We start from the raw sequence: 25684 nt of genomic DNA, 5'->3' as shown, positions 1-25684 counted from the left end.
TTTTTTTTTTTTTTTTTTGCCTGGTCTACAATCATTTCTGACCTCTGCAGTTTTGGTAAATTCATTTACAGTACAACAACTTATTTACATTCAGTGTAAAAAAAAAAAAAAAAAAAAAGTCCATAAAAAAGTTTCATAGCGAGATTACAAAATCGTGAAAAATATCCCATTTCCACCCCGGTATTACAAAATCTCGTCTCGAATGAGGCAATTCGCTTCACACGGAGTCACAATAACGTACTGTAAGGAAACTCCAGATAAACAGGAAATATGCTGACGTTGCAAAAGATCGTTCAAGTGAAGGAACGCTACGTGACCTAAGCAAAAATTGTTTTACATTTCACAAACAACAGGTTATTATTCAATGTAAAAAAAAAATTGCAAAGGAAACGAGTCCTACACAGTGGTAACAGACAAGAAGGCGTTGTGGACTTTGGAGTCGTCGGGGACTCGCACCCCGTGGCTCATCAGTTCCTGGATGGTCATCCAGTTGTCGAGAATCTTTTTGTTTCGCTTTTTCATCATCTTCTTGTGACTGAGCTCCAGGATGTTGATCTCCTTGTGGCCCTCGGCCCCGCCGGCCAGACCCTCCCTCAGGCACTCGAAGCGGCTTTTCTGCATGAACTCCCGCCGCTTCCTCTGCTCCCTCGCTCGCGCCAGGTGCTGCTTCCTCTCCTCTTTGCTCCAGTAGCGCCCCATCTTCATCTCGCTCATGGCGTCGTCGTCCGTGGTCATGCCGCCGCTGCGCTCCTCTCGGATCCTGAGCGCCCGCTCCCTCAGGATGCGGTCGCGGGCGGGCCTCCGGGCCACGTAGCGAGAGCCGTCCGCCCGCACTTTGACCTTCCACTCGAGCCGCGGTTCCCCGGGGCGACCGTTCCGGTTCAGCGGATCCCGGCAGACGCTGAGGAGACTCAGCTGGCTCTGGGAATACTCCAAGGAAGAATGCTGTTGTAGTAGCTGCATGTAACTCTGCAACAGCAAAAACTCCAGTTAGTGCCAAAAAAACTTGTCTGGCAGTGAATGAATTTGTACTTCAGTTTTTACTTGGACTGAGTGCACTGCAGAACAAGAGGACTACACTTTGTAGTTCTTGCTTTGTCAAAATTGACAATGGTTACTTTTTGTAGCTCTGTGAAGAAAACATAGCTTAACACTTCAATCGAAAGGTAATGTGGACCACGGTCTAGATTTTGATTGGTTAGCTTGGGACAGCGGTGCCATGAGGGAACATTAAGCCAAGTTATCAAAACGGGTAGTAGTAATAATCAACTTAAGTAAATTCAAGCCTTCGGTCCTTCCAAGTTGCTGTGATTTTGCCGATGACACTTTTGGGCGTAAGGGTTTACGCGACTGGCACGTCGTCGTCATCACACCAACCTGAAGTTGCCGGGATCCGAGCGAGCCGTGGTAAGGGCTGGTTTGGTATGAGGCGAATGGTGGTTTTCTTTTTAGGTCTTTGGTTTTCCCATTTTTCTCGCAGCGTTCGTCGTCCGCAGGAAGCGCCGGGTCGGACTCGGACCGGGAGGGGTTACTCTGGTCCGGGCTGCTGGAGAAAACGGGGCAAGGATCTCCCTGTACGCCTCGGACCGGTGAGCCCTGAGACTTGGGAATGGGGCCGGAGAGCTTTGACGAGGCTATTTGGATGTTCTTCTGATTGGCGATGCTGATCCGTCTCTGCAGGGAGTGCTCGGGAGACTGTTCCGTACCCAGCGGAGTGGACCGTGCACTCTCCGCTGTGTTATAAGCACTGGAGCTGTCTTTCTCTCGGGTCTTATCACTTTGAGGGTGCTCGTGGATGTCCGCCAGCCTGCCGTGGCCCTTGAGCCTCCAACCTGGTGAGGAAACCGGGGGCGGCGGTGATCCATTTGCCTCCTGGGCCTGGCGGAGCTGATGGGCCTGCATGATGTTCTGACACTCCAGCTCAATGCTGCGCAGTTCTTCATTTAACATCCTCAGCTCTTGCGCCACACCTTCGCTTTCCTCATCCTCATCAGCGCTGTCTCCGTCCCCTCCTCCCTGCTCTGTGAGGCTGCACTCAATACTGTGTCGAATGGAGTACACCCCGCACTCCACCCCTTTCCGGATTTGACACTTGACTTCCAGAAGTTGCTGGAAGTGATTTTCCGAGCCCAAAATTCCACCTCCACCGTTCTGAATGCTCACCAACCCTTCACAATCTTGGACTTTGGTAACTGTCCTTTGTCTCTGGTTGTCCTGTGACAGCACGGCACCCGGCCTGCCGTGCGGATTCTGGGTTCGCCATTGTTCCCTCAAGCAATGAGCTGGACTCCTCCTGTAGAGTCTGGCCAACAACGGCTGGTGCTCAGGACTGTCTGTACTGAACCCAAACCCGCTGTCTTTGTCTTGGCTGTTGGATGAATAGGTCGCTGTGTCGGTTGTCCTTTCCTCTTGAGGCTGTGGGTAAAGAATGAAAAACTCAGCGGACTTCGTGGCAAGCTTCCGGATTTCCCTCCTTTCTCACCTCGTCTTGCATGAGTTGACGATCCTTCTTCCCTCCCGCCAGAATCTCCATCTTCAATTCCTTCACCAGCTCCTGTTGCTCATCATCTAGCCACACATCATCCTCCATCTAAGAAGCAAACCAAACATCTCAAAAACAAGAAACCTCGACACGTTCTCGAGAACCCCGTGTCGGCTACCTGTGTCTCTGGCCTTGTCACCAGCAGGACGACGCTCTTTGCATTTTCCCCTGACAGCAAGGAAACCGCCTTCTCTCTATCTTGCACTGCGTGGCCATTTATCTGCACACAAAATCACGACACATGCATAAAATTAGGTTTTGCGTGCTTGTCTACCAATCCCAGACACTTTGTACCCCTCGGATCTCCATGTTCTGTTCCGGCTTGCACCGTCTCTTGCGCTTCCAGGTACCGCCGTCTCTAGCGCACCGTTCAACCTCTCCAGAGTCTTGACTCGCCACCACAATTAACTCTTCCTTTGACAGGTGGTGTTCATCTTTTCTCCTCGAGAGTAATGGGGCTGCCGTAAGAGGATAATGGGGCCGCGACGACAGCGGACAGCGCGGCGTATGATCTTTCGCGGCAAATGGAAACACTACATCGAGAGAATTCCTCGCTGAAATGTGAGTGGTTTTTGCTGGTCTTTGTTTGTACACCATAAGGGCACAAGTGTTGGGTCCCGTAGTCTTTACACCGCAAGGTAAAGCTTATACGGTATGAACTAAACTACATAAACGTTAAAGGGGAAATCCAGTGGTTTGCATTAACGATATATCCAATATGTCACGTAATATTTACTCCATCTTGACAATGTGATGTCAAATCCTCTCTCATTTAATCGTGTTTTGAGAAGATTTTTACGAATTTTCAGGGGCGCCGCCATTTTCGCGAGTCACGTGACCTACGTGGGCGTATGCGACGTGTTGCGTGCCGTTCCCAATGCTCGATTACGTTTTGCCCAGCGCTGATTTCTCGGATTTGTCCTCATCTGGTGAAGAAATAGCAGTACCGGTTGATCGGGAAGACGGAGGAACACTTCCATACAGAGTGGCGGAGCCAGGAGCTCGCTCGGCCGGGGACGTCATTCCGCCCGAAGAACCATCCGAATATTTAATATTATTTACAGCCGAGCTCACGGCTCTGCCGCTCGGCCACTCAGCGGTGCTCAGCTCACTGCTCCGTGGCATTATTTACAGCCACAGTTTCAAATCGGTATGGAAGTATTCCTCCGTCTTCCCGATCAACCGAGCCGCTCACGGCTGTGTACGGAAGTATTCCTCCGTCTTCAACCGATACTGCTATTTCTTCATCAGATGAGGATAAATCAGCGCAGGGCAAAATGTAATCGAGCCTTTGGTGCGGCACCTTACACGTCACATCCGCGCAAGTAAGTCATGTGACTCGCGAAAATGGCAGCGCCCCCGAAAATTCGTAATTGTCGATTAAAAATCTTCTCGAAACACTATTAAATGAGAGAAGATTTAACATCATATTGTCAAAATAGAGGACATATTACATGACCTTTTGGATTCACTGATAAATGCAAACCAGTGGATTTCCCCTTTAAGCATCCGTTTCTGCAACTTCAGGTGCACATAATGCTATACCTTGTTGCTGTTTCCATTTAATGAGAATCCAAAGAAGACCGGGACCAAAACTAGTGGCGAGACGTACTTAGTTTTCGATTCAGTGCCTTTTTGGAGCTGTGACAAGCGATGTGGTCCTCCCTGGACCCGAGGACAACGCAGCCCGAAATGTCTTGCATCTCTCTCAAACGTACTTTTCCACCAAATAAACGCCACCGGTCGAAGAACTTACTTGTAGAATACGATCTCCGTTTTTAATGCGCCCGTCTCTTGCGGCTAAGCTGTTCGGCTCCACCTGCACAAAACGACGCGGTGAAACCAGACAATAATTGAAACAAGGAATATTTCAAAAGAGTATGGAAAGCGGAGCAATGGACCACAGACAAAAATGTGTGCTTGTGTAAAGTTTTATATATATATATATATATATATATATATTGCGTGTAGCAGTACAGCGTTAAGCATGGCAGTACCTTACTGACATAAATGGCGACGTCCTCCTCTTCGTCTGTCCTGTAGCACAACGTTAGGCCCAGCTTCTCTTGAGTGTCCTGCTTGCGTAACTCCACTTCCTATCGGAGGAATAAATAATGATCAGTTTTACAGCCATTAAAACAATCCGATTCCTTTTCAACATGCCGTAACACGTTTTCTTTCAAACCAAAACCTGTAATGAGCACGAAGCACGGGTCTGAACCCAAATGCAGGACTCCCAGGCAAAGGAATGGTGTTGAGGGTGGTTTTATTCCACGCTAAGGTCATACACACGTAAGCAGTCAAAAATAGGCAGAGGCACAAAAAAACGAGGCTAGGAGGCAAGGTCCAAAAACGTGAAACGAGGTCCGATGACTATGAGGCACAACTTGAAAACATGAACAAGACCGAGGAATACTTCCATACAGATTTGAAACTGTGGCGCGAATTAATGTTGAATATTCGGATGGTTCTTCAGGCGGAATGTCTGACTTACTCTGAGGCCGACGCGCGACGTAAGTACGTAAAGAAATGCCCCCGGGAGCTCTGGGACGGCAGCCGCGAATGGTTCTTCGGAGGGGAATGACGCGGAGTCTGACGAGCGAGCTCCGGCGGTGGGCCCCGAGCCGAGCTTCCAGGCAGCGGAGGCCGTTAGCCCTGGACGCCGAAGCTAGGCTAAGGCCTCCGCCGACACCAAAGCTCGACTAAAGGCCTTTGCCGCCGCCGAAGGCGAGCCGCGAACCGAGCTTTGACGTCCGGGGAGGCCGTTAGCGGCAGAGGCCTTTGGCCAAGCTTCGGCGGTGGCGTAGGCCGCTAGCTCCGGATGCCGAAGCTAGGCTAAAGGCCTCCGCCGCCCGGAAGCTCGGCTCGCGGCCCGCCGCCGGAGCTCGGTCGTCTGACTCCGCGTCAATCCCGTCCGAAGAACCAAAAAGATTGACTAATTTTCTGAAACCAAAGTACGACACATGAGTGTCTTAAAATATCTGTCTGCTTTTGTTCCTTTGTCTACTACGGACAGGATGATCATTTGCTCGTAAATGTCGATGTATTCCCGAACAATTTGTTCACAGCACTTTTGAAGAGACCTGAACTCAAAAATATGCTTGTTAAATCAACCAACAGGATGGGGTTTCGGTTATTAATCCTACAAGGTATATAACATATGTAAGTGGGCCAGCCGAGATTGACAGCAGAAGTAATTAATTTCTTTGCCACTGAACCTCGGGTGCAAAACTGACCTTCAAAGGTTGCACTACGGAAGCCATTTATGCTAATGCACGATAACTCCCGAACCTCGCCGCTTTCGCAGCTGCTCTCGTTCAACATTGCGCGGCAGGCAAAGGCGTGATGTCATCATGGCGGTAAAGACGTTGGGCAAAGAGGCTCAAGGGGACACGTTTAGGTCTAATTTGTGTCGCGACAGCCGCGATGTCAAAACTCGTTTCCGCTGCCGACGAGGCCGTCGTGTGTCTTTGCCATCTCCGTTTCGTTTTGTCTGCAACATCTGTTTGCCACATTTCCGCTTAATTGCCACTTAACATTTGAATTATGTCTAATTGAAAAGAAATGATTTCTGCGGCGAATGTTCATTGTTTGCACACCGTGTGATGCACGAGCCGACTGCGCGTCTATTGTCTCGGTTATCGAACAATATTTTTCATTTTTGTTTGCGCATACCTATGTCGAAATAGTCTATCTAGTACCGTTTTAGCTACGTTGTACTCGATAAGCCTGCGTGTGTTGTTATCGAGTCTGAACTGTTGCGCATCGTGGCGAAATTCATTTTCATTTCAATGTAACAATTATTTTTTATACAAACTATGGTCCAAATCCACATGATCAAAGAGGTCATTTCTTGTAACTTGACACCTTTACCTCGACCTTTTAATTAAAAGAAGCAAATATTTAATATGCGCAAGCATTAAGGATCTAAGCCAGGGGTGTCAAACTCAAATTCGCAGTGGGCCAAAATTTTAAAATTGAATAAAGGGGCGGGCCAAAGTTGAATAAATGAACCTTTTAAAATGGAATCAAACGAGTTTTGATTTCACAATGAATATTGAATTAGGAAGGTTTATATCACATAAAAGTACAGGGGTGCAAAATCGAGTTGCTAAATAATAACAATACTAGTAGTAATAAAAATAATAATAAATAAAAACATATCAATGGCATATTAAACAAAATTTAAATAAAAAAATGCATGACTCCTTTCTGTTTGCAGCCTTCTGAGATAAATCTCAAAATTAGCTTCTTACAGAGGCTAATAAATTTGAAAATAAAAAAACCTAACAATGAATAAATCAATTTGAAATTGCCTCGCGGGCCGAATATAATTACACTGCGGGCAAAATTTAGCCCGGGGGACAGAGTTTGACACGTATCATCCCAACCATGACATTGAACAGTTTTGGTTTTGAATACATTTGTGTGACATGAAGTACGACATGAATTTTTTCCATTGCCACAAAAGATATCAAATCATGTTTCCCCATTGAAATGAATGCAAATACTTTAATCCGTTCCAATGAGGGAAATACAGTTGGATTCTGCAATATTATACTTTATAAAACTATACAGTAATGACATAATGAAATATATACTAAAAACATACCATATATTTTATAAGTATATAGACAATACTAGGCGGCACGGTAAATCGTTGGCCTCGCAGTTCTGAGGTCACGGGTTCAATCCCGTACCTGCCTGTGTGGAGTTTGCATGTTCCCCCCGTGCCTGAGTGGGTTTTCTCCGGGCACTCCGGTTTCCTCCCACATCCCAAAAACTAAATTGCCCCTCGGTGTGATTGTGAGCGGGGCTGTTTGTCTCTATGTGCCCTGCGATTGGCTGGCGACCAGTTCAGCGTGTACCCCGCCTCCTGCCCGTTGACAGCTGGGATAGGGGGATAGGTGATAGGTGATAATGCAAAGCCTCGTGAGGATAAGAGGCAAAGAAAATGGATGGATGGCTATAGTATACTAGAATTAAAAAGACAGTTTTTGTCACACCTTCTTCTTTAATACACCTTGTGCTGCTCATTTTGTGCGTGTGCCTTTGCTAACTGCGGGAAGTTACACACTTGCGTACTGCAAAGAGCTCATCACTTAGCTTCTCAGTACGGCATTAATATTAGTCATTCTTTGCAGAGGATAAAGAACATATTCCTGCTGCATGGTTTATTTTCAGCACCCCGTCTGGCTAATAATTACACTGAAATCTACTTTTTAAATTATTTTTCAGGGGGTACCATCCTATTGACAAGCCACAATCCTCTTAAAAACTACCGTCACCTACTTTTTATGTTCCAATAATTTTCACCCGCCTTCGTGTTAATTTGTGAGTATTCTGGCACCAAATTCCTGATCTGTCAATCAGCAGCAATCCAGTCACAAAGCCCTCCGCGATTCGGTTAGATCCGTACAAATAGAGGGAGCTAAGCGAGGGTTGTTGGGATGTGCTGCGCGGCTGCCGGGCTGACCTTGCTGTGGTTGCGCGAACAATCTCATCCAAACCACTCAAGAAGACGGGACTCAGCTGGCAGCGAGGGAGCCCTAATGACCCACAATGCCGTTCGCTGAACCAGGAAGTGCCCATTAAACCGGCCGAGGCCGACAGCGTCTCGTCACTGTCACGGACGCCTGCCGGTCCTCTTTTGGATCGCGCCACCGCATATGTTACGTGGCGCGCACACGGCCAACCGACACATGTTCTCGTGTGCTCGTTAAAGTCACGCTTTGACACTCCAATGCTAGCCGATTTTGCTAAAAACGACAAAAATAATCATTTTAAATTTGACACCGTGAATGGATGATTTTTAGTATGTCATGAATGAAAAAACGGCAGCCGGTATGGACCCATCCGTTTTTTCCCCACAAAATTTGGACTTTTTGGAACTCCCGCTATGAAAATCCTCTCAAGGGATTTGTTTTCAACAAGAAGCAGGAAGTGACGTACGTTGGCAGGACCGCCCCCGATCATTTGTTTCGATCAGTTTTACCAGCTGGAAGGTAGCTCGTTGTTCCTTCGTGTTAGCCAAAATGCGGGCTCGTCGCATTGCTGGACATTTCTCGAACACTCGGGAGGATGGATTTACCCTTCAGAAGTTTCCAAGAGACCCGGTTCGTTGTGAAAAATGGATTGCACGGGTGCAAAGGATGAGAGCTTCGTGGGTCCCAAACGACAGGGAGGTGTGTATACAGCAACTAAAAAAAAAATAATAGTTTTGGGCGGACCACATAATCCGTCTCTCATAACGTAACAAAAGATCCACATACGTATGAGAGGGGTGCTAAATGTGTCGATGTGCGCGTCGGACGGCTGCCGTGTCGTCTCGCTGGCGAAGGCTGCTGAGTTGGACTCGCGGACGGCGGTGGCTATGAACAACGCTGCCGGCAATGGCGCACTCGTAACGCAGCCCGGATCGACACCGTGATAAACCACCTCGGTGCCAAAAATGAGCCGCCCCAGCCGAGGCGCCGCGTCCGCTTATGCGTCGGGCTCGCGGACGCCGGCGGCTATGAACAACGCTGCAGACAATGGTGCACTCTTAACGCGTAACGCAGCCCGGATTGGCGCTGTGATAGCCACCTCGGCGCCAAAAATGAGCCACCCCGGCCGAGCCGCCGCGTCCGCCAGTCACGGCTCCGGCGACGGCTGCTGCGTCGGGCTCGCGGGCGGTGGCGGCTATGAACAACGCTGCCGGCAGTAGCGCACTCAGCCGCGTGCGACGACAGCGGCCCGGCTCGGAGGTGTTGTTCATCGCGGACGGCGGCGGCTATGAACAACCCTAACCGCCGGCCTGGTCAAGCAGGGGTGCTGCCATTTTTGCGAGTCACGTGACCTACGTCGGCATTTGTGACGTGATACGTGCCGTTCCAAACGCTCTGTTACATGGGACACCATTTATGCCCAGCGCTGATTTGTCTGATTTATCCTCATCTGATGAAGAAAATTTACAGCCGAGCGGCGGAGCTCGCTTGCGGGGGAGCGACCTCAGCTCACGGCTCCGCCGCTCGGCGGCATTATTTACAGCCACAGCTTCAAATCTGTATGGAAGTATTCCTCCGTCTTCCCGATCAATTGAGCGGCCGAGCCGCTCACGGCTGTGCCGGTCACGGCTGTCTACGGAAGTATTCCTCCGTCTTCCCGATCAACCGAGCGGCTATTTCTTCATCAGATGAGGATAAATCCGAGAAATCGGCGCTGGGCGCAAATGGTGTCCCATGTAATCGAGCCTTTGTTGCGGCACGGTACACGTCACATCCGCGCACGGAGGTTATGTGACTCGCGAAAATGTCAGCGCCCCTGAAAATTCCCAATTGTCGACAAAAATCTTCTCAAAAATACTATTAAATGAGAGTGGATTTAACATCACGTTGTCAAGATAGAGTACATATTGCGTGACCTTTTTGATACATTGTTAATGCAAACCACTGGATTTCCCCTTTAAGCAATTAAATTGTTTACAATTGGAAGTACTTACGAATCATATTGCGGCCTGGTTGCGTCGTCGTGCGTCATTTTAGCCTTGGCCCGATATTCGAGACAACTGAAAAAGTAAAAGGGGCTTCGATGCCATAATTCTCAGCCGTCGCACATTTTCTCTTGTATCGTGTATTATTGCTCTCAAGCAGGTTCATGACCTTGAAACTCAACCGGAACCGGGCGACTCAATCGCATCATCATTTAGTGAAGTACAACAAAAACCCACAAAAGCCCGGTTAGAACACGCCGGAGCCGAGTTCTGAACACTGAACCTCAGAACGGTGAGGCATGTGCGCTGTAACCACTAGCATGGAGTGCTCCCAATACTTTTTTTTTATGGCTAAATCAATTCATGAACCGCTATCGTACCTCGTAAACATACTCTTCGGTCCGCTCCACTTCGGCCGGCACGTTGGACGGGTACTCTGGGCATTCGTAGAACTCGGGTTCCATAGTTTGGATAGAATGGCAGCTGGAAAGGAAGGACCAGAGGCAAAAACGTTCCATACATTTCCTGTGAAACCAAATGGGGGGAACAAAATGGCGGCACGGACCTGTCGGACAAAAGGAAGGGACAGACGTCGGGCACGGGCGGCGTCGGCGCTCTGAGCTTGGCCAGCGCCGTGATGTGCTCGAAGGTGATGTCGGTTTGCGTGCACACGTCGGCCACGCGCGCCTCCCGCGACGCGCCGCCTTGGCGCACCGCGACGGGCCGGATGACCTGCACGACGACGGGGTCCGCGGCCTCATCCTGCTCCACTTTGGAGAAGTTACGCCTGTTCACCTACGTGTAGAAAACTGCTGTTACTGGACCCCGTAACTTGGCGCCAAAACCAAATCCTTCTAAAATACGAGTCCCGCAGGAATTTGCAAATGCGAATTGTGTCGCCGTATTCCTGTCCTGACTCCGTCTGAAATAACGCCTAGCTCGACTAATTAAGCGCAGTGAGCCTTCTGGATAAATCATAATCATAAAACAGATTTCATGCAGCAGCAGGGATCTACTTTAACCATCCCCTGTAAGATTTTAAAAAGCGCAGAGGGAATGTGGTGCGAACGTGACCGCCTGAGCCGTCAAAGTGACTGACAGGTCTGTCCTGTCCTGTCCTGTCCTGTCAGCTCAACTGCATGCAAATATATGAATTCCATGCACCGACACATCATTTAAGCCGCTTACTCCATGTCCCGATGACACGTTTGCGCTTTCGTTCGTTTACAATCTAACTACAAATGTTTACAAAAGTTACGATCTGGTCCAGATGGCGGCGCGGGCCTAGCGGTTCAGAACGGGCGTGTTTTACCGTTTCCGTCACATATGCTGTATCGCCAAATTAAACCGCAAACGGGGCCGTAAAATGATTGGAAATGCTTAAAAATACTACCACAAATTTACCTACCCTGACAGTGCTGTAAAAATGTCTTTATATTTTGATGACAATAATAAGACCGTACTTATTACATGCACACAACGGAAAATAAAACAACAAACTGGAGGTGTAACGGAAACCAGCAAAGAATAAAATGGAAACGTCACAACAGGAAGTAAACAAAATGCACTGTTTGGTGACGACTTCAAACTCGAGTATTGCAGTATTCGACTCGCAAGGGACTGGACCCAATTGCAGGACTCAGAGGCGAGGGCATGATATCGAGGGTGGTTTTATTCCAAGCTGAGGTCGTACACAAGTAAGCGGTCGGCAGCACAAAAACGCGAGGCTACAGGCATGATCCCAAAACTCGCAATAAGGTCCGACGACTTTGAGGCAAAGCTTAAAAACTTGAACGAGACGTAACGAGAATGAAGTGGCACGGGCTCGCTGTGACGAAGGGGTGCGCGACGCAAAGCTCGCGAGCTTACGCACAATAGTGGTGTATCCAATACGCAGTAACACGACAAACTGGTAAATGTAGATGACACACGCATAGATACCCTACAAAAATCATTTGTAGGCATCGCATTGTAATTTCACTATTTGGATCCAACCAGCGGAGAACAGAACTAGTTTGCCGGCAAGACGCAAGCAGGATAGCTCAAAACAGGAAGTAGCAGGAAGTCGCAGTTACACGGGTGTCAAACTCATTTTTGTCACGGGCCACATTGGAGTTCCCGTTTCACTCGTCGGGCTGTTATGAAACCATCGTAATCTTAAAATCAAACTTACCGGTAGACGTCACTGAGACACGTCAGTAACACAGTGGCAAGACGCTAGCGCAGCGCTAACAGGAGTCACTTCCTCGCCACACACTGTATATTCTACCGGTCTCGCTCTAACACGAGCGCCATCGGGCTAACGCTAATGCTAGCGCTAGTGCCACTGTGGTAACACTATCGCTAGCGTTGCCGCACTAACGCTAGCGCTGCCACCTCGGCACATATATTCGGTCTCACTCTTCCCTTTTCTGCTCGAGCGCCCCCCCCCTTGCGGCCGTTAGCAAAAAAATGCACAAATTAGCCGCATCAGCGCATAATCCGCAGGATTGAAAGCGGGTAAAAAAATCGCGTTTTACAGGCCGGAAATTACGGTAATTGCCCGAGTACTTCCCAATGCGCATTCCCTCCCAGAAAAACGTGGACGTACATCAATGGCGCAGCAAGGCAAGGGTCAACGCGATTCACCGGAGCCCGTCACTCAAAAAGTCTTCCTTCCACTTTTATTATTGAAATGAGACATTTATGACGGCTCGGCTCGTCTCGAGCGAGATTGCGGCAGATTGCGGGCGGCCGCCGCCACCTGCGCTCCTCCCTCCTGTCACAATACGCCAATTCCGACGGAATAACAATGGCGCCCGCGTCGGATTGAAGTTCACGACAATCGCGGATCCGAAGGAAGGGGATTTGGCGCCAGATCAGCCAGAAGCTATTTGTCCCGCGGGGGCCGTCGCGGCGCTTATTCAACGACGCCGGCGTGATCAGTGCGGTTAACGCGGCGGACACAATGTAGCCTTTTGCGAGATGATGTCGTGTATGAAAAATGTCTTTTTTTGCTCCCAGTGACCCCCTATCTGACAGATTCTCCGATGAGACCCGACGTTTTCCATCACGCGCTTATCGCCGCGCGGCAAACACAAATAAAACGCCGTCTCTTATCTGGATCCCTCTCGTTTGGATTAAAAAAAAAAAAAAAAGAAAGAAAAGTGGTAAAAGATAAAAAGCCGGTGACACATTTTAAAGGGGTCTGACTGACTCTTGAGCATATTGGAGGCCTCGGGGGCTGACCTTCACCGTGCGAGTTTTAACCCCAATTTCGAGAGGCTCGGCGCCGTTTGTGTACCAGCGGTGGACTTGGAACCATCCGAGTGTTTAATTAGATCTCAAAGAATTGGATGAATACCCTGTGGCCTACATCGGCTGTCTGCGTGAGAATCATAGAGAACGCAGTACCGTAATTTCCGGCCTACGAGCCGCGACTTTTGTCCGCACGCTTTCGACCCTGCGGTTTATGCGGTGATGCGGCTTAATTTGTGCAATTTTTTGTAACGGCCGCGAGGGGGCAATCGAGCGGAAAGGGTAAGAGTGAGACCGAATATATGTGCCGGCGCTAGCGTTAGTGTTAGCGCAGCGGCAGCACTAGCATGGTGGCACGAGTGTTAGTATTAGTGTTAGCGCTGTGGCGCCAGCGTTGTTATTAGCGTGGTGGCGCTAGTGTTAGCGCGGCGGCACTAGCATTAGCATTAGGGCGACACCACTAGCATAAGCGTTACCACTGCAGCACTAATGTCAGCATTAGCGCGGGGCCACTAGCGTTAGCGCGGCAGCGTTAGTGTTAAACTCTGTGTACTGTCTTTGTACATAGTGTGTTTCAATGTGGCCACTTGCTGCTTTTACACGGCTGCGGCTTATCTACGTACCTAATGGTATTTCCTTTACAAATGTACTGGGTGAGGCTTATAACCAGGTGCGCTTTTACAACACGGAACTACTCTAAAAAAAAGGGTTAGCGTGTTGCTGCTCTGTTACTGCCGCATCTCGGCGATTTTTACCGGGATGTTTTGTTTTTTTTTAAAACGGCCCTGTTAGCGCTGTACTAGCGTGTTGCTGCTGTCTTACTGCACGTCTCAGGGATTTTTACCGGCCTCTTTTTTTCACAGGCCTTGTTAGCGCTGTGCTAAGGTTAGCGTTAGCACTGCGCTAGCGTGTTGCTGCTGTGTTACTGCCACATCTCGGCGATTTTTACCGGTATGTTTTTTTTTTTTTTTAAACCGGCCCTGTTAGCGCTGTGCTAGCGTGTTGCTGCTGTGTTACTGCGCGTCTCAGGGATTTTTACCGGTATGTCTTTTTTTTAACAAGCCCTGTTAGCACCGCGTTAGCATTAGCACCGTGCTAATAGGTTTCTGCTGTGTTTCTGCCGCGTCTCAGTGATTTTTACCAGAATGTTTTTCTTTAACCGTCCTGTTAGCGCTGTGCTAGCGTGTTGCTGCTTTGTTACTGCCACGTCTCAGTGATTTTTACGTGACGAGGCATTTAATGGGAGACAATTAGGTGAAAATGCAAATCAAATGGGAAGCAGGAGGCAAAGATGGCCGCCGGCGGACGTCAGTGGCGGGTTTGAGGAGACGCTGGAGAGTTTCGCCGTCAAGTGGCAATGAGTGTCCTTCACTGTTTTGCAGACACGGACTCGTGCACAAAAACGGCCAATTAGTTCTCCGTCGAGTCTTTGCACCACCATGAAACGGATTAAGCAAAGTAACGTCAGCCGAGTCAAAATTCCAAATAAATCCATATTCTTTTGATTTGTTTCTTCTTCTAGAGCGGCGGATTTCTGGGCTTGCCTGTAACGTCCTTCAACCGGTCACGCTGCGTTCAAGTCCCTCAAAGGACTCTTTTATCTAAAAATTTTCAAAGATGCCCCCCCGCCCCCCCCCAAAAAAAGCACTTAACAGCTAACTGACAGAAAGTAACGAGCTGTCGACGGTTGTTCTGTAGATAAAACAATCTATGTTGTCTCGGTACTACTAACCCATGTCCTTTTTGCATCCAACATCAGTTCCCAGCATACATTGCGCCATGAAATGCTGAATTTTGGCCCAAATGCGACACCGAACTTCGCTTTCCTGAAACCTTGACTGTGATTAGAATAATACAGTAACCTTGTCGTCGGTTCCGTTGCACGCTAAGCCAAGCCAAGACCGTGTCAAATGCGAGCTTCCCGTTAATAGCGCAATTCCTTCCACCACGAACCTCCGGTACAGGGGCCGACGCAAATGCAGCACTTCGAGGCAGAGGCATAATGTTCAATGTGGTTTATTCCAGAAACTGGGTCATACACGGACAAGCTAGGCTAGGCGCGATCCAAAAGACATGCAGCGAGGTCAGATGACTATGGGGCAAACTAAATAACTCAACAATATGAATGGAATATGGAATATAAATGCTAGTCATTAATTTGTTAGCAATTTCTGCTTTTATTCATTTAAAATCGGACTTTTTCACGCTCTGTCTGATATCAAATGCAAACTTTATTGTAACGAGTATCTTTTCATGTCTACAGTTTTGTTTGGACCTCTTTGGAGAGTCTCAACTACCACCGCTCAAATATTATATGAGCACAAATTCTGCGGCAGTCGCACCGTAAGCGCACGCGGCGAGAAATAAAATGACGGATACTAATAGGCTCGGGGACACGGTCGGCATGGCTTGACGGAGTGCGCCCGCAAGACTTTCATTACCCTCAACATCCTGCCAAGCAAATAACAATTAGCGAGCGTCGAGCCGCACGTGCACGCCGTTTCTCCTCCGTGTTAATTAGCCGGGGGTGGGGGTGAAGTTCTGCATGCATCGTCATTTATCTCTTAACGCGACACCGGACGGGGTCACAAGTCGCACACAACGCTTATCCACAAGGAGGTTATGGGTTCTTCGCCCGTCTGTGGCATTTCACAAATCGTCATTTTAAAAGAATTAAGACAAAATCGGTTGGGTTTTGGTGGGACTCGAACATCCTTTTTAGTCTCGCTTTGTTTGTATTAAGACTACAAAGTACTCAAAAGACAAAACGCACCCCCCCCCCGTTTTAAAGGAGGTTTAATTTCCCCCCATTTGCAACCAAAATAAGCCACCGAAAAGGAGGCCTTTTGATTGCCTGCTAATGAATTTATTCATCTTAAATTTTGGCTGAAGGCAAAAAAAAAAAAAAAAAAAAAGTGTTTTCATAAAACACTTGTAAAGTGAAACATTTTCCTGGAGAGCCAGAAAAATTAAAAATTAATGCGGTAGCTTTTTGCATAACATTAACCCCCCTCCCCCACCCCCACCCAAAAAAGAAAAAAAAAAGCCTGGAGTGTGAAACCTTTTATTTTTCCATCGCTCGCGATCATCAAACTTTTTGGAAATTAATTTCAGCGATGCGGGATTATGGAACATCTCGCTCATTAGCATTATTCATAACGTGAAGTTTGCCCTTTGGTGGAGGAGAAAACTTGAAACTACTTCTTTGGGACGAGGATAAACAATCTTTTTTACTTTCGGCTTGTCCCGTTAGGGGTCGCCACAGCGTGTCATTTGATATGAACGCATATTTTTTTGGCACAGTTTTACACCGGACGCCTTTCCTGCCGCAACCCCTCTGCATTTTAGCATCTTACAGCACCAAGTATTAACCAGGGCCAAACCCGCTTAACTTCCGAGATCTCAGAGTAGCATGGCCGTAAGCAAATATAACTCCAATTTTAATCTTGGAAATTTCCAAACGCGACTGCAATTTCATTAAACATTTCTCCCAGTCATGTAATTACTAAGTAATTACGCAAATTTACAAATTGTATGTGGCTAATTTTCACATATAGCTCAAATTGTAATCTTGGACATTTCCAAACACGACTGCAATTTCATTACACATTTACTATGTAATTACATCCATCCATCCATTTTCTTTGCCGCTTATCCTCATGCGGGTCACAGAGAGTGCCAAAGCCAATTAATGTTGCATGTTTTTGGTTTGTGGGAGGAAACCGGAGTGCCTGGAGAAAACCCACGCAGGCAACAGAACATGCAAACTCCACACACCCCGGACCTCAGAACTTTGAGGCCAACATCACAAAGTAATTACAGAAATTTACAAATTATATGTGGCTAAATTTCAAATATAGCTAAAATTGTAATCTTGGAAATGTCCAAACGCGACTGCAATTTCATGACACATTTCTCCCAGTCATGTAATTACTATCTAATTACATCTATCCATTCATTTTCTTTTCCGCTTATCCTCACGAGGGTAGCAGAGAGTGCCGGAGCCTATCCCAGCTGACAACGGGCAGGAGGCGGGGTACACCCTGAACTGGTTGCCAGCCAGTCGCAGGGCACATTGAGACAAACAGCCACACTCACAATCACACCTAGGGGCAATTTAATGTTGCATGTTTTTGGGATGTGGGAGGAAACCGGAGTGCCCGGAGGAAACCAACGCAGGAACGGGGAGAACATGCAAACTCCACACAGGCGAGTCCGGGATTGAACCCGGGACCTCAGAATTGTGAGGCCAACGTTATGAAGTAATTCCAGAAATTTACAAATTATATGTGGTTAATTTTCAAATATAGCTCAAATTGTAATCTTGGACATTTCCAAACACGACTGCAATGTCATTACACATTTTCTCCCAGTCATGTAATTACTAAGTAATTACATACATTTACAAATGACATGTTCATTTTCCAATATAACTCAAACCTATGCTTTGTAAACTGCTTAACTGTGACTCCGTTTAGAGAGGGTGATTTAATTGCAATATAAAGTCGACTCAATACGGCGAGCGCAAATCCCTCGAAATGGATCTGCGGGGAAGGTGGGGGAAAAAAAATGCATTAGCTTAAACGTCAACAGAGACATTTTCCACACCTCCCCACAAAACGGGCCCCCAAGGGCACGAATGTGTTATAGTTACACAGCGTGGCCCAGCGTGTAATCATAGCCCCGGAGTATGCAGATGGCTTCGCGCTATTCTATCCGTAACTGGACTCGACGGCCGCGTCTGAGCAGGCCTAATTGGCTTCCGAACTCGTCTTAGTTAAGTGGAAATTCAACACCGGTCGTGCCGCCGTAACCTCATCCAACCCCCTGGGACCACCCGCGTCCTTACCGACGCTTTCCGAAATGGACCGGACGTGCCGTGGAGACAGAAAGAGTGGACGTAAGTTCCGCTTTGGAGTTTTTGTGTCGTGCAGGATGTTGGCATTTTATTGCTTTGAAAGGAAAAATCCCCCCAAAATTGACGATGTGAGGGAAAAAAATTAAAAAATGTCTAAGAATATTGGGAAAAAAAATCTAATCAAATGTTACATGCAGATATTTTCAAACATAAATAATCGGAAGTAATTTTACCAATTTTTAATGTTTTCAATAAGGCTTTACCAATTTTATTATTATTTTGTTATTTATTTTTACTTATTTATTTTTATTTTTTTCTAGATCATTGCAAATTCCCATATTTGGCGGAATAAAATGCAGATAACCGATCAATTCATTAATTAAAAAGTATGTAATATATAATTTATTTATGAGACTTTGCTAAAAAATTGATATTGTTTAATTGCATATCATTATGTGATCATGTGTTGTGTTGTGTTGTGTTAAAAAAAATACAAAGTGACATTTTTTTGCCAGTTTACAAATTTTTTTTTCATTTCAATGTCAGATTTGGGGGGGAAAATCATTTTAAAAAATTGTAAAAAAAAATGTTGTTCTGAAAAGGAATCAATATTAATAGACTCTAGTTTTCAACACCTGAAAAGAGCTATAGCTACTATGTGGGGGGAAAAAAATGAAAAATGTCCATGAATAATGGGCAAAAATAAAATAAATGTAGATATTTTAAAACATAAATAATTGTAAGTAATTTTATGACTTTTTTTACGTTTTAAATAGGGCTTAACCAAGGGTTTTTTTTTTTTCAACCAATGCAAATTCCCATATTTGGCAGAATAAAATGCACATAAATGATCAATTGATTAATTAAAAAAGTGTAATATATAATTGATTTCTTGGACTTTTCTAAAAATTTTACATTGTTTCATTGCATATCATGATTTGTGACAATGTAAATCCAAATCACCATTTTTGACGGGTTAGCCAATTTTTTTTGTGTTTATTTCAATGTCAGATTGAGGGGAAACAAATCATTCAAAAAATTAGCAAAATAAAAAATGTTGATTTGAAAAGGGATCAATATCAACAGGCCCTAGTGTTAAAGAGCTTAAAAGAGCCTAAATGTCAGATGTCATTCCCATTGGTCAATTTACGCCACATGAAAAAAAATCATGTGCGCACAACCTAAACCAAGCAGTCAGAATATTAATTTTATATTAATATATAATTAAAAATATATTTTCAAACATAAATAATTGTAAGTCATTTGTGTGACTTTTTTATGTTTTAAAATGGGCTTTACCAATATTATTTTTTTTCTAGACAAATGTAAATTCCCATACTTGGCAGAATAAAATGCAGATGACCGATCAATTGATTAATTTAAAAAAATGTATAACATATAATTGATTTCTGATACTTTGTAAAAAATTGGTATTGTTTGATTCCTATAATGATGTGATAATGTGTTGTGTTTAAAAATACAAATCTCCATTTCTTCCCAGTTTACTGTTTTTTTTTTTTGTTGTTGTTCAGATTGGGGGGGAAAAAATCCTTAAAATATTAGCAAAACATTTTTTGATTTGAAAAGGGATCAATATCAACCGGCCATGGTGTTAAAAACCTGAAAAAAACTTAAATAAATCGCAGATGTCATTCCCATTGGTCAATTTACATCACGTGAAAAAAAAAATCTGCACACAACCTGAACCAAGCAGTCAGAATATTAGTTTTATATTAATATTTAAAATAAATATTTTAGAACATAAATACTGTAATTGTAAATATTTTTTATGACTTTTATGTTTTAAAAAGGGCTTTACCAATATTATTATTTTTTCTAGACAAATGTAAATCCCCATACTTGGCAGAATAAAATGCAGATAACCGATCAATGGATTAATTTTTAAAAATATGTCATATATAATTGATTTCTGAGACTGCTAAAAATTTGGAATTGTTGTTTAATTACTTATCACTATGTGATAATGTGTTGTGTTGAAAAAAAAATGCCTTTTTTTTTTGCCCAGTTAACTGTTTTGTTTTGTTTTTTTTGTCCATTTCAATGTCAGATAGGGGAGGGCGAATCCTTTAAAAATTTGCAAAAAAATATACATATATTATTTGAACAGGAAAAACTGTTAAAAACCTCAAAAGATTTTAAATAAATCCCGGATGTCATTCCCATTTGTCAATATACGCCACACGAAAAAAACACAGACAAATCTGCGCAAAACCTGAACCAAGCCGTCAGAATATTCTTTTGCAACATAAATGAACACGAATCCACCCCCCGCCCCCCGAAAAACGCCTTTCCAATAAACCCCACCGCACGTCTACAAGCTCCAGATGGTCGACTTTTAAGACGCTTCCGACTTGACATGACAAAAAGCTGCAGACGCGACCATAAGGTGTGTTATTGGGTTATCGCGCTTGGCTTGCAGCCACTTCGGTGTCACACGCCCGCAACTTATTGAATTAGTCTCTCTTCTTTCCTTGTGTAGGTTAAAACAAAAAACAACAACAAAAAAAAAAGACTCCTTTAAGGGGGCGGAGTTACACTTAAGTGCATTAGTAAGTGCTTTTGTGAAAAACAGGCAAAGGCAGTGGGGGTTGAACAAAGTTCAAACGGTGCCTGGCGACTGATAAGGAACGAGAGAATTCTTCTTTTTTTTCAGGAAGAATGGATGCTTTCCTCTCTCTTTCTTTATCCGTCTCTCTCTCTCTCTCTCTTCTCTCTCTCTCTCTCTCTCTCTCTCACCTTCCTGTCCTTATCATCTCGGTCTGGCTAATTGGCCGACGCTGATAACGAGTGATAAGTCCTCTCGTCACGGGGGGGGAGACCACAGGTGACGTTTTGAGCGCGGTCGTAAAAATAAAAGACAGAATGCGCAATAAACGTGTTTGCGATCTTTATGGTGCCTGCGTAAATATGCGTGGAGCCACTTTTTAAATGCGGGTGTGCGGCTTTTGGCTTTGTCTGCATGGGGGCCCGGGGGGACGGGTTTAGCAGAGCTAGCACGGGGTGGGGGTGGGAGGTGGTTATTGGCTAGGGTTAACTCTTCCCAAATAAATGAAATGAAATGAAAGTGGCGATGATTAGGAAGGGGCAAGTTAGAACGGCATGTAAAATGGAAAGACAGTCGGTCCCGATGGCATACCGGTGGAGGTGTGGAAGCAATTTGGTGAGGTGGCCGTGGAGTTTTTGACCAACTTATTTAATTGAATACTAGCGGGAGAGAAGATACCAAAAGAATGGAGGAAAAGTGTGCTAGTCCCCATTTTTTAAGAACAAAAGTGATGTTCAGAACTGTGGAAACTACGGAGAACTAAAGATGATGAAGTTACGGGAAAGAGTAGTGGAGGCTAGACTCGGGACAGAAGTCAGTATCTGCGAGCAACAGTATGGTTTCATGCCTAGAAAGAGTACCACAGATGCATTATTTGCCTTGAGGATGCTAGTGGAAAAGTACAGAGGAGGTTAGAAGGAGCTAGTTTGTGTCTTTGTAGACCTAGAGAAATCCTTTGCCAGAGTACCAAGAACAGAACTGTGGTACTGTGGCATGCGCAAGTCTGGTGTGGCGGAGAAATATGTCAGAATAGCCCAGGACACGTATGAGGGCCGCAGAACAGCGGTGAGATGTGCCGTAGTTGGAGGTGGGACTGCATCAGGGATCCGCCCTAAGCCCCTTCCTGTTTGCGGTAGTAATGGATAGGCTGACAGACGGGGGAGGACGTGAGGACGGTGGGTGTTCCAGAGGAGGATGGGCGAGATGGAAATAGATGACACGCTGTGGCGATCCCTCACGGGACAAGCCGAAAGACAAAGAAGAAATAAGTAAATGAAATGAAAGTGTATAAAAAAAAAAAAAAATTACTGTGAAAAGGTTCACTTGCTGACCCCCTCCGAAAATAGAACACAATGGCGAAAGCGTGTTGTAAGATGACCGATGCAACCAAACCTGATCCGGATGACGTGATGGCACCGGTCCGCAGAGGCCATATGGGGAGGCCGCCTGCGCCCGGACTAGACCGGACCGGAGACGGGGGTCTCCGTCTGAGCTCCCCCGCGGTGCTGCCTAACAGGCTGGACATGTGGCTGAGCATCTGTCCCGCGGTCGTGTTCCACAATGGAGTCGCAACAACAACATTCGGTACAATTATCATGATTAAAATAATAGTGAAATTAACAAATTGCGAGATTCATTATTGATAAATTAGCACTGGCAAAGCGGGGGAAATCCCTACCAGATCCAGCAGATGGCGCTGTGGCAAAAATGACCCCCCCCCTCCCCCTCTCAATTCGCAATATAGAGTATGTTCCTCATGATCCAATTGCAGAAATCAATCTATATTTTTCCTACGCAGATTACTTTGGTTGCCAAGGTGACCTTGACTGGCACGGCATAAATAAAAAAAAAATTACTGGAGTAATTTTGCTCAGCGATATAAAAATGTAAGAATAAAAGGGAAGAAAGTGGTCAATTTGTAATCCGACAGCCTCGTGGCAATCTTGTTTTCCGCTCAAATCGTCACCATCCGTAAGCTTTCATCTGTGATTCCAAGCAGGTGGTATCCGTGGTAACACAAACTGTACCCCCCCCCCCAAAAAAAAAACAAAAAGATGCTCGGTGGGAGAACAACAGCGAGCGGATCGGGCTGGAGGAGGGGAAGACTTGAGAAACGTGGAATGATGAAAAGGAAACGCGATGAGGGGGATTCGCCGGGGAAAGTCTCTCACTCCCTCATCAGCGCTCGAGGATTCGAGGACAAGAAAAAAAAAAAAAAAAAAGTCACGGCGTGACACACTTCTTGCTCACGAGAAACTCAACTCTTGCCTCTCTTTTCTCGCCTTGGCAGCGCTAACGAGAACCGCGCCTCCCGGTGGGATTCAAAAACTGCAGAGGACGACGTCAAAACCGGGTCGGCACGGATAAAAAAAAAAAAAAACGCCAAAGCCACACTCCGAACCAGCAGGGGGCTCCAAACAAGTAGACACTTAGTTTTTCAGACGTACTCGGGGATTTGATAGGGATCGGGCGGCACAGTGGATCAGCTGGAAAAGCGTTGGTCTCGCGGTTCTGAGGTCCCGGGTTCAATCCCCGGACCCGCCTGTGTGGAGTTTGCATGTTCTCCCCCCGTGCCTGCGTGCGTGGGTTTTCTCCGGGTACTCCGGTTTCCTCCCACATCCCATGCGACATTAATTGGACACTCTAAATTGACCATAGGTGTGATTGTGATTGTCTCTACGTGCCCTGCGATTGGCTGGGATAGGCTCCAGTCAGGATAAGCGGCAAACAAAATCGATGGATGGATATGTAAACAAAACAGTAATTAGGTCAAAATATATATTTTTTATTGTACAATAAGTAACAAGTAATGCTGTTAAAATGAAATTTTTTGACCCCCCCCCCCCCCCCCCCACGGAAAAACAGTTATTTAAATAAAAGTAAAATTTAGAAAGCTGCACATGTTGGCCATATTTGTAAGTTGGTCACATTGAAAAATATTGCATAATATTAGTAAGTAACTTTTTGGAAAAACGTGTATATAATACAACATTGTCGCAAGATAAAATGCTGAGTGGCTAGTCACTCTGGGAAACCATGAATACGAATATCCATCCATTTTCTTTGCCGCTTATCCTCACGAGGGGCGCGGGGAGTGCTGGAGCCTATCCCAGCCGTCAATGGGCAGGAGGCGGGGTACACCCTGAACTGGTTGCCAGCCGATCGCAGGGCACTTGGAAACAAACAGCCGCGCTCACGATCACACCTTGGGGCAATTTAGACTGTCCAATTAATGCTACGAGTTTTTGGGATGTGGGAGGAAACCGGAGTGCCCGGAGAAAAACCCACGCAGGCACGGGGGGAGAACGTGCAAACTCCACACAGGCGGGTCCGGGATTGAACCCGGGACCTCGGTATTGTGACGACCAATATTTACCACACAACCCACGGTCAGAGGTTCATGATATAAAATCCCCACAAGTCAACATTATACAATGTAAGTTAAAGCACATACGAGTATCTGGACAAACGTGAGCAAAGAGCAATATGTAACTTGATTTAGTACAAGTATTTCCAAAAAATGCTGCAAATTATGCTGGAAAGTAGCATGACCCTTGCAACAATAACTCTTTAGCACATTTAGACTATATTTAGTATTTCCCACATAACATTTATGCTGCTCTTGTTTTTCTTCTTAATGTGTTGTTTGTATTTACTGCATGTCGTTAATGTAATTGGCCAAGTGGCAAATTACACTTTAATTGGTGTGACTCATAAAGTCATCAAGCTTATCATTAGGCTAAAAATAAGAAAAAAAAAATTGCTCGAGGCAAGTCTTTTTCACTTTCATTTTTTGCAGAGTACCCGCATGAAGTAGCTTCTTGTGAATTTCAAGTACTTGGTGTTTGCATACCTTTCCCCACAAAAAAAATCCATATTCTGGCGTCCACATTTCTTAGAATGTTAAACTAGTTTAGCTTTTTTTTTTTTTTCTAGCATTGCACCCAAGCAATATGCATACACTTGAAATTAAAATTCACCTGTAATTACCTAGTAATTACATAGTAATTACACAATCCCGCTTACCAAGAAATACACTACTAGGCTCATCCTCGTATCCAAATCTGCCGCTGCTCAGTAACGGAGCACGCCGTTAAATGATGAATGAATAGCGGGCTTACCATGTGTCCCCCACGCTTGTGGAAATTCACACTTTACCGGTGCTTCCCGTCTAATCAACACGTCCCGAACCTCGCGAAAACGGAATTTTTCTGCCCGTGCCGATGACGCGTTTGAAGACGCGCGGCCGGGAAAATAAAACATGTCTCCTGTTTTTGAGGATCTGATTAAAACGTGCCCTAAAGGTCAAAACAGCAGAAGTTCCGTCAGATGCGTTCAAGTGTAGCTTTCTGTCATAATAATTCGATCATTTAAAAAACAAAATGTCTCTGATATGATTGTGACTTTTCACAGTGGTGCTTCTGAACCCCCCCCCCCCCCCGTTAAACTTTGGCTAGTTTGTAAAAAATCGTAGCGGTTGTTATGTTTAATCAGGGATATTTTTATCTGATCTATTTATTATTATTTCTTTGTTCCTTCCCACTGCAAAAACTTCAACTCTTACCAAGAATATTTCTTATTTTTTATTCAATTTTTTTTAAATGGTGACTTCAAAAAGACTCATCACGTGAAAAAGTTACTTGTTTTTACATTTTTTGACTTGTTTCAAGCTCATTTTTACATGTGATAAATAATAATAAATATTAATAATGTTAAATAATGAAAAACATAAATGATAGTGTTGAGTTTTTTTTTTTCATTCATTCCTCGACTCCGCCGCCCTCCTAATTTTAAATCAAAATGAGTTTGAAACAAGCCCCTCCATCAATGCATTTTCTCTACCGCTTATCCTCACGAGTCGACCCTGTTTTGTTTTTTTTTTTTGTGTGTGTAACTTTCGAGTAACAGATGAAATACGGAGCGTTCGTCTTCTCGGCTCACCTGCGCGATCTCGTACAGCAGCTTGTAGTGCTCCTCCCGCTTCTGCAAGGTGCACAAATTGCAGCCCAT

At 45.5% G+C, this 25684-nt stretch overlaps 1 protein-coding gene across 1 annotated transcript; it reads right to left on the bottom strand.

Moving 5' to 3' along the window:
- pdzrn4 (PDZ domain containing ring finger 4) lies at nucleotides 1–25684 on the bottom strand. Its single transcript, XM_061807961.1, has 9 exons — nucleotides 25616–25684; nucleotides 10579–10808; nucleotides 10394–10496; nucleotides 4540–4638; nucleotides 4299–4361; nucleotides 2661–2762; nucleotides 2483–2590; nucleotides 1378–2415; nucleotides 1–969 (listed from the first exon to the last, which is right to left on the bottom strand). Exons 1-9 carry the CDS (start codon nucleotides 25682–25684, stop codon nucleotides 397–399), a joined length of 2385 nt encoding a protein of 794 aa, XP_061663945.1. The 3' UTR covers nucleotides 1–396.

Source organism: Syngnathoides biaculeatus, chromosome 20 (genome assembly GCF_019802595.1).
Source record: "Syngnathoides biaculeatus isolate LvHL_M chromosome 20, ASM1980259v1, whole genome shotgun sequence".
NCBI classification, from domain to species: domain Eukaryota; kingdom Metazoa; phylum Chordata; class Actinopteri; order Syngnathiformes; family Syngnathidae; genus Syngnathoides; species Syngnathoides biaculeatus.
The sequence above is the reverse complement of the archived record's forward strand: the minus strand, read 5'-3'. Positions and strand labels throughout refer to the sequence as shown.